At 37.5% G+C, this 10,168-nt stretch overlaps 1 protein-coding gene across 1 annotated transcript in view; it reads right to left on the bottom strand.

Annotated features, from left to right (window-relative positions):
- Positions 1-1,298: 1,298 nt before the first annotated feature.
- Positions 1,299-10,168, bottom strand: part of Vwde (von Willebrand factor D and EGF domains) — a 65,289-nt gene continuing 56,419 nt past the window's right edge. The window contains exons 26-30 of the mRNA XM_029535438.1: positions 7,102-7,197; positions 6,892-6,987; positions 5,368-5,463; positions 2,885-2,988; positions 1,299-1,364 (exon numbers count right to left, since the gene is read on the bottom strand). Of these exons, the coding sequence (XP_029391298.1) occupies positions 1,350-1,364; positions 2,885-2,988; positions 5,368-5,463; positions 6,892-6,987; positions 7,102-7,197 (407 nt within the window). The 3' untranslated portion in view covers positions 1,299-1,349. The remainder of the gene's footprint in view (positions 1,365-2,884; positions 2,989-5,367; positions 5,464-6,891; positions 6,988-7,101; positions 7,198-10,168) is intronic.

The raw sequence follows: 10,168 nt of genomic DNA on the forward strand, positions 1-10,168 counted from the left end.
AAAATTTCAGTCACAGCCCTCAGCTGAGTGTGTCTGCTAGTGGATCTCCTGCCCTGTTCCTGTACTGTGCTCTTAGTATGAAAACATATTCTGCATCTATTCCCATGTACCATCTCAACTCTAGCGTTCTTCCCAAAGGATCCTCTACTAACTATACAACTTTTTCTTTGCTTTGCATAGCCCAGTCTAGTTTGTAGTGCCCATATGTGCTTGGGTCTGGAACCATTCACTAGAGCATGAGAAGTCTACCAGTATTTATATCCTCAGAAAAGAATGATTCTCTAGCAACTATTTGCTTCCAATAACTAGTCATTGGTGGGGCAAGAAACCATCTATGCAATTCATCCTGGGATCTTAGCTGACTTGTTCTTGTGGGGCCTGTGTGAAGTAACTCCAGTTGCTATGTGTTTACAATTGTGATACCAATGTCACATCCAGTATTTCAAAACACTCATCCCCATTCTGTAGCTTCTGTGTTCTTCCCACAATCTCTTCCTTAATATCCCCTGAACTAAGCTATATTTTTTCCGCTGGTATCTATACCTAGGTGCTGGGATAGTCAAAAGATTCACAGCAACATTGTAATACATGCTGCACACTAGTACCTACTGTGTTTGAGACTTGGTGCTAGAGTTTGAAGATTATCAAGGACTGCAGCAGCAACAGCAGTGCTTCTAGAGTTCTCCACCTTCTTAATGCTGTGATTGTTACTTCATAACTGTGATTTAATGACTGGCAACTTAAATGATTCATAATTTTAATTAATTTCAATATAAATATGCAATATGCCAGGTATCAGATATGCAACCCTGTGAAAGGTCCTTAATCACAATTTAAGAAGCACTGTTCTAGAAAGTACTAGGTTGGCACTTTAGGTTGGAATCTTCAGTATCAAGCTTTCAGACCTTTTGTAGCTACTTTGCCAACCTCTAGGTCTCTATCTTCATGCCCAGTTTTTATAAAAACCCTGGCAATCTATACTTATGCATTAGACATTGTGTATCTAGAACACATTAAATAGCATGTCATTTTCACTGACCTCTGATACAGACCTAGTCACAGCTGCAACTGATAAAACTACAAACTTACAAATATTACCATATTTGTATCAGGAGTATGAACTTAATATTAAGTATCAAACCATACTTCAAAGTCAAATTCAAATTACTTGGAGCTTTTATTTTGTTTTTCTTTGATATTGACAACTTAGATCCTTCCACGTTTTCTTAGTTTATTTGGTCTTTATAATACTTTAAGCAATATCCAAATAAGCTTCAAAAATTATCTTCGACTCTTTCTGATTAAAACTGCATATCTAATGATAGATGCTTGTAAATAGTACATGTTTCTTAATGATGTTTCATCTGTAATAGAAAGAGAAAGTCACATTCCAATAAGCAGTAGAAACTCTTGTTATTATCTATTTATTTCCCCTTTGGCATAGCATACAAAGTCCTTCAGTTCTGTCAACTTGAAAGTCAAATTTGCCACACTCAGCACTGTTTTCATAAAATAGATCCAAAGGAGGGTAAATAAGCCCACTTGTATCTGCAGCTTGTATATCAAAATGATGAACACTGGGTAAGTATTACATCAAAATGCTCAATGTCCAATAAAACTGACTTTTATATATTTTGGGAAGGTCTGCATATTCAGAATAGTTCACACATTTCTCGCAGCCTCATTTCCCATTCTTTTCTTCCCTCACCACTCCCCAGTCCTGTGCTCAGATTTAACCAAGCATTGAACAGCTTGACATCCTAAATTTCAAACCATGACTCTATTATGTCCGTACTATTCTCAGGTGGGCCCATATTTTTCCTGGATGAAAAAAAGTGCAGGGAGAAAAAAATGTACAGGAATTGACTTTGCATCCCAAAACAGATTGATCCAGTTTCAAACTTCAAGAAGAACATTTTTAAAAAACATTTTAAGTATTATAATATTTCAATATATTTAGACTTCTGTGATCTCTGGGCTATTGTGTTTTATTTTAACATAATGTCTCAATTTGCTACATAGCTGAAGTTGAACTTAAACACCAAATCCTACAGCCCTCACATCTCAAGTTGTCCCTTGAGCCTTTTGATGTATGGAGTAATACGTGATGGCTTTTATATCAAAACTCATAGAGTAAGACATTTTTGAAGGGCCTTCTGTATGTGCATACATATGTGTACTTATATGTCATTGTCACACATACCTAATATGTGTAGAAATCAGAACCAAACAACATCTTGCTAGTCTGGAATTTGAATAGTGACTGAGCAGATAGGAGTGCAAACTTGTAGACAGAGGCATTGGAATAAATGCATTACCACAGTTGCCTTATAGCATCTCCTACAGCAAGAAATCCTCTTCTTTCCTTGGTTCTTTGGTTTCTGAAGCACAAAGAATCCCCAATTCTAGTAATAGACATATTTCTTTTCCTAGAAATGGATTTTAATAGACAGCAAATAAAGCAAGAGAATTGGGGGGGGAATTATTAGAACAGACTTTTTTGTGATACATGGACATTAAATTGTATAGGGGTGAATCACCGAGGTAGTGGCTCATTAATTTAAAGTGGTGGGTAGGTTGAGAGATATGAGGCTGGCATTTGACCAAAGCATAAATTAATTGTGTCCTATGCCATACTAAGGAGTCACTTTCCTTTGTTATCTTGGAATCCTGCATCCCATTGTACCGTGGGACCTATACATTGCACTCATTTACATGAACATAAGACATTTGTGTGAGTGTAAAGTGATATTATTTTCTGGCTTTGGAGGCAAACATTGAATCGATGTATGTTCTGCTTTGTAAATAAGATATCAACAGTAGTCAGTTACCAGGTAGAAGACAGACACAGAAGCCTACATCGGTTATTGGTAGTATCAAGTACCTGTATCTTCTTTTCACATTTGGCTCCAGAATATCCAGCGCGGCAAGAACATACACTGGGAAATGCACATCTTCCTCCGTAAAGGCACTTTTGAGTACAAACGGCTGCAACAAGCAGATTGTTATTGTCATCATGCCTTATAATAGAATACCATAACACACTGCGTTCCACTGTCCTGAATCTATCTTGTGATTGGAGTCTTTACTGTGATTCTCAGTGGTCATTACTTCATATGATACATATATGGATTGGAACATCACACAGAGACATGGACAGTTTCTGTGCCACTTAAAAATAAATAAAATAAATTACAATTGACCATAGGAAAGAAGCGCATATGAACCATGCATGGTTTAAATTTTCTGGTAGTTACTTAGCGTAGAAAAGAAATAGATGATATAAAGAATCTGTTAGTCATCTGCCTATTGGCAAATCTAATCTATATGCTCTCTTAACTCCAGAACCCAATCTTCCAACTCAAGGTATACTTTATTAAATTAAACTAAAACTGTATTACTTATGTTCTGTTATTTTAAATATATCTTGAAAAAAGTATTTCAAAGAGACAATTTGATAATGGTATGTATATGAAGCAATTTACATCCTACTCTGGGCAGTAACTGGAAACACCCTTACTTCTCTCCCTTTAGGTTTTTATTTCTAGAAACAGAATATTGCTATGAGCCTTTGCTAGCTTTGTACTCCCTATATAGCCTAAATTACTCAAGCTCATTGCGGTACCCCTGACCAAACCTTTCAAGTGCTTGGATTGCAAGTGTGAACCAGCATGCCCAGATATTCAGTTACTTCTTGGACCATGATTGCACTGTCCATATGAGAAAGGTGTTTGTAGAAATCTCTCCTAAAGTAATTTTTACAATATTTATATCTATCTGTGAATCATCATCTATAAAAATGCTTGTAGTAAAATAATTACTTGTCAATATGTGAAATGCTTACCATAGGGGAAGAGAAAGTTCATTGTATTAAATATAAATACTGTGCAGTAGCGTTACAGAAATTAATACAATACTTGAAATAATATATTAATGAGGGCTGGAGAAATGGCTTGGTGGTTAAGAGCACTGACTGTTCTTCCAGAGGTCCTGAGTTCAATTCCCAGCAACCAAATGGTGGCTCATGACTATCTGTAATGCCCTATTCTGCTGTGTCTGAAGACAGCTACAGTATACTCATACACAAAATAAATAAGTCTTTTAAAAAATAAGATCTATCAGTAAAGGACATTTAAAAAATAATGTTTTAAGGACAGGTAGTATGTTTTTAAATAATATTGAGTAAAAATAAACAACAAAATGTATATATGTGGTGACTTTTCATGGGAATCACTGTTGCCAAGTGTAATTTTGAAAATTTACATAATGCAAGACTTGACAAGCTGCTTTCATCCGTGCTGCTGTATGTGGTTGGGGAGGAAGGTAACACTCCAGGGTTCCATGCTAACGGAATTCCATCCTCCAGATAGCATATTTATGAGTAGGCATTACCACCATTTCCCAGAAGATGGCAGTAACATTTATGTTCAGTTAGAACTGTCAATACATTCGATTCACATACTGTCCTGCAGTGTGGAGAATGAACAGTCCCAGCTTCAGGTTGTGCTTAAAGAATATCAATCTACACCTATAACAGAAGCTTCCACACTCATGAAGGATCATGAGGAGCAGAGAGGGACAAAGGAGGGCAATGGAAATGAATACGATGAGCACACATTATACACAGGTATGAAATGTCATAATGAAACCAATTATTTGTATGATTAACATGCTGTTTTAAATCTTTAAAAGGAAATAAGAGAATTGAAAATTGGAAAATGAACTATCAAATAAACTCTTACTTCTTTCAAATGGATTTAAAATTGGCCAACATTTATTTTTACTTTGAAATTTTTATTTTTATTTTGTATATGTGAAAAGTAGTTCTCAATGTCAATTTGGCACAGCCCAGGACCACCTGGGAAGAAAGTCAAAATGAAGGTTTGCTTAGATCAGATTAGCCTATGGACATTTCTATGGGGTATCTTGATTAGGTCTTAAATAATGTGGGATTGCCCAGCCTGAAAATGGATGGCACCATTCCCAGGTTTGGGGCCCCAGAGTGTATAAGAGTGAAAAGAAAGCTATCCAAGCACGGGGGCATTGGTTTCTCTCTTCTCATCACTGTGGATGCTTTTTTTGCTTATTTTATCAGAGTGATACAATAGAATTAGGATAATCTGTGGGGAGGGGCACACTCAGGACATGGCACATATGTGGAAGTCAAGAAATAGCATGTGGGATCTGTTCTCACCAGACTCGGTGGGAAGCATCTTTATCCATGAGCCATCTTGTGGGCCCATCTTTTTAATTACAAAGGGATCAGTAATCTAAAATTGTGTCTCTACTGTGGACTTCTTCATAAGCTACAGATTGATTATTCCAACGTGTTCATTTGCAGAAGATGAAGTAGAGGATGCTGCTTACGTTTCTCACACTGAACCCCTTCCCAGGTGGAGGGGCAATGACACATGCTGGGAGCTATGCATTCACCCCCATTTTTACATTTCTGAAGGCAGATGGCTGAAAATACAAAGGTAAAGAAATTATAAATTTAAACTACTGGTCAAATTATAACATAAACTATAAAACAACCTTTTTTTTTAGAAGAAAAGTTTATAAGTCAAGAATTAAAAGATCTTTCTTCAGCCAGGAGTGATGGAACACATCCACTTTGGGGTCTAAGGCAGTATTACCTGGAGATCAGCCTCAGCTACATAGAAAGTTCAAGGCCAACCTAAATGATATCAGAACCTGTCTCCAAAGTAAAGTAAAATAAAATGAAAAAAAAAAAAAAAAACTAAAAGAAAACATTTTATCAATATCACTTCCCAATATCAGACAGGCATAGTCTTGAAAAAAGTCTTACCAACATGTCGGTCTAAACAAGAACTGAACAAGGACAGGAATAGACCGAACAAAGTAGATACGGGAAAGACCAGATGTGTTAACTCTACATAAAGAACCATAGACAACTAAGGAACACCAACATCAGGAGAAAGTTTTCCCCAGAGAAGAGCACATGAAGTCATTTCCAATAGCAAATGTCAGCCCTGAGAAGGTACATGATACAGCCTGAGTAGTCTTCCTCTGTTCCTATCTGTATCTTTCCACACTCATGCAGTAAGATATGCACAAAAGGATAAGCAATGAAAAAAGGTCTTGTGAGTTTGGAAGAGAGCAAGGAGGAGCATATGGGAGGGTTTGGAGAGAAGAATGGGAAGGGAGAGATGATGTAATTATATTACAGTATCAAAAACAAGGGAAAAGGAAGAGAAAAGTGTGATTTAAATGATCTTCAGAGTTCCATGGTGGTACCCTACCTCTTCCCCAGTTGTTGGAGTTTTACAGTGATTTTCATTTTAAAGCAATACATATATTACTTTAAAATTGCCTTGGTTTATCTGGAGACAGACTCTCATTATGTAGCCGTGCCTAGTCTGAACATGACTACGTAGACCAGGGCGGCCTTCAGTTCACAGAGGCCTGACTGTCTTGGTTTCCAAGTGCTGAGATCAAAGGCATGGACCTTCACCCCCAGATTAAACAATAATTGTATACAAAGAATAAAGGAGACATTTGAGTGAGGGGGGTCATTACTAGCTCTGCAGCTAATCTGTTGGAATGGGTAGAACCTCATTCTGCAAATACCTGAACTGCTGAGCTCAGGTGATTTCATTTCAACTCTTCCTCGAAACCCAATTTCTGATTAGTCCAGACTCATGGCTTATGCTGGCATATGTGACTGAAAATCTAGAAAACACTGGACACTGTCTACAGAGGACTCTGTCTTTCACTATTTCAAAGTGGTATCTCCCAGAGCAGAAATAAAGGAGCAAAAATAAAAACAAACAGATGAAAACAGAAAGACTTCATTTGTCTTAAATTCTGCTGCCCTTGGCCCTCGGGAAGGTCTGCATTGACACTCTGAGTCTTCTTTGTTTTACTTACGTGTGTTACACTGTTTCCCACTCCAGCCAGAAGCACAGGAACAAATATTCGGTCCCACACATTTTCCACCATTCATGCACATAGGCTCACAGATGCCTTAAGTTAAAAAAACAACAAACAAACAACAACAAAAAAAACAACAAAAACATGTATCAAACAACAAAGATTCGCTTTTCCCCGTGGCATGCAAATATTTTAGTGGCATCTTACTTCTCTGGCATCTCTTTCCGGTGTACCCACCACGACAGCTGCACACGTTATTTCTCATGCACAGACCGCCATTTTTACAGGGAGGGTGACAGACAGCTGAAAGAACAAGTGGCAGTAATGTGTGAACAGTACATTTTGAATTATTATATATTGCACATTGCCTCATGGGCTTGTCATCTATGGAGCCATAAGATAGAGAAATGCCCTATAAAAATAAAGGATCACAACCGCAAGCCATTGCAACTGTCCTTCCTAAATAATAAAAAGCAGAACTCAGAGCCATTGGCTGCTAGGAGGTTAACATCATGAAAACACCTTAGTGCTGGAGTTGCCAAAGTAATCCCGAGTGCACTGTGAAACGTTACCTATACTTCATAGGCGTGGAAAGCCAACGGTGAAATGATCTGAAGAGAATTAAGAAAGTGAACCAACACTATGCTCAAAGTTAACTTTATATTGCCTCCTGTGCAAACTAGAAAGACTGTTTGTTACCATTTACTACACTACTATAAAATTAGTTCGAAACACTTTAAGGGAACTTTAGTCAAGTCACAATGCAACTTTATATGACTGGTTCCCGTGAATGCTGGGTAAAAAAATCTTTTAAAAAATAAAATAAAATAAAATAAAATAAAATTCCCTTTGTTGGAAATATTCGTTAGCTGTTTCATGTATCTTTCCTCATATTGACCAACCTAGGGAAGCCAGATTAGGAAAGAAATCTAAATGTTTATCATTTCTAGGAGATAATTCTTATTGCTTTGTTTCTCCCAAACATTAAAATTTAATGTTACTTGATTTTCTATGCAGTGTTGAGAATGGAGCCAGAGCTCTGTGAATGCTAAGCGAGTGCTCGGACACCCAGCTATGCTATAGATCGTGAATATTGGATTTCCTTGTGTGGTTTATTTATTTTGTTTAATTTAAATTTAATTCTCCTTGATAGATTGTTACGTGGATTTTAGTTTGTTTTTAAAAAATCTATGTATTTTTCGTAAAAGAGCTGTTTAGACTGCCAGTTTGAATCAGATCCCCTTAGTAACTGCTTTCTTAATTTCCACTCCCTCTAAAAACATAATTGATTTTAAGAAGATTTATAAATGAAATAGCACTTTCAATATAAAATATGCAACTGGATATTTTAATGAATAGATGTAGCTGCTTATATTACGAATGCTAACTATGTTCCCCTGAAAACTATTTGCATAAGAGGATCTCCATGAAGAGTCTGGGAACCTGCTCCAGGTGGTTCTGATTGGTAGACAAATTGGTAGACAGCAGCCAGTAGCTGGGGAGGAGAGACAGAGGCGGGATTTGAGGATTTCTCCAGTTTCCAATTGCGAGGAGGAGAAGGTGATCCCCAGGCTTTAGGAGAGTCTGTTGAGAGGGAGACAAGAGAGGTCGCCACAGGGTAGAGAGGCAAGGAGAGCGCCCTGTGCTCTGGTATAAGAAAACATGGTCCAGACGGTTGACTAAGAGCAGCCAACACGGAACACAGAAGTCAGCAAGTGGTAACTCACAATTATAGATGGAAGGTAGACTCTAGCAGCACCAATGCTAGGCAGTCACCCAGGTATTGTGCTACTCAAGGCATATTAAAATATAAAGACGTGTGTGTGTGTGTGTGTGTGTGTGTGTGTGTGTGTGTGTGTGTGTGTGTGTTTCACTCAGGAACATCAACTATTGAGGAAGGTAGCAACCCCATCCCTAAGATTTATTAATTAATAATTAATTCAACAGATAGTTTGTATTGCTTTAGGTTGAACCTCTACAAGTACATAATGAGTCTGTTTGTGTGGTGTGTGTGTGTGTGTGTGTGTGTGTGTGTGTGTGTGTGTGTGTGTGTGTGATGCAGATCAGATAATTTTCAGGAGGCAGCTCTCTTTCCCCTGTGTAGATTCTGCAAACTGAATTCTGCTTTGAGGCTTGATAGAAATCACCTGTACCTAGTGAACCATCTCATCAGCCCTAGTTTTTCTAAAGGTATTGAGTAAGAATGGCTTCCACAAGTTCCTACATTTGAATGCTTACTCACCAGGGAATGGGACTCCTTTTGATGGAGGTATGGCCTTGTTGGAAGTAGTGTGTCACTGGGGGTGGTGGTGGGGTGGGAGGGGGATGGGATGACCTTTAAACTTCTAAAGTCCATGCCAGGCACAATCAATCTCTCTCTCTCTCTCTCTCTCTCTCTCTCTCTCTCTCTCTCTCTCTCAACTTTACAGTTCTTTGGCATACATGTTACAGTTTCCATTCTATTGCTGTTACATTTGTTTTTTGTTGGTTTTAATGCAATTTCTCTGGATGTAAATGAATGTATGTATATCTGCATTTGTTTCTTGTGCTTTTTTTTTTTTTTTAGCTCTTTTCTTTCTGTATCCTTGCTTGTTTTGTCCTATTCAGATTTGTCTTTATTTAATTATAATTTTTAGATGCCTTTTTTTTTCTAATGAGAAAGAGAAAAAAAGGATGTCAATTTAGGTGGGAGGGAAGTTGGGGAGAATCATGGAGTTAGGGGAGAGGAAACTGTAACCAGAATATATTGCATGAAAAAATATTTTCAATAAAAAAAATCAAATTGTATTACATAATGGTTAATTTTAGAAATTTAATTATGAAGATGTTCAAATGTGTTCTAAAACTATGTTTGGTATAATTCTAAAAGTAAAGATAGAGGAAGTATTTCGTGCATTTAATTTACTGAGAATAGTTCTTATTTCCTAGCAATATGCTCATGCCTGAGATATTACTATTAATCTGAAAAAAAAAAAAAAAGAAAGAAAGAAAGAAAGAAACCTCTGTAGTTTTAACTGCATTGGGAAAAAGTATTGAAACAAGATGCAGAAAATAAAATGATCCTGGACCAGAGAGATGGCTCACATGTGTACCCCAACTGACCACTCACACCCACATCGGAACAGACCCACATTGGAACTCTCTCTCCTCTCTTCCCTCTCTTTGTATTTCTCTTTGCATCTCTCTCTCTCTCTCTCTCTCTCTCTCTCTCTCTCTCTCTCTCTCTCTCTCTCTCTTTCTCTTTGTATTTCTCTCTCCCCCCTCCTCTCTCTTT

The sequence above is a fragment of the Mus pahari genome, chromosome 2 (genome assembly GCF_900095145.1).
Source record: "Mus pahari chromosome 2, PAHARI_EIJ_v1.1, whole genome shotgun sequence".
Classification (NCBI taxonomy): domain Eukaryota; kingdom Metazoa; phylum Chordata; class Mammalia; order Rodentia; family Muridae; genus Mus; species Mus pahari.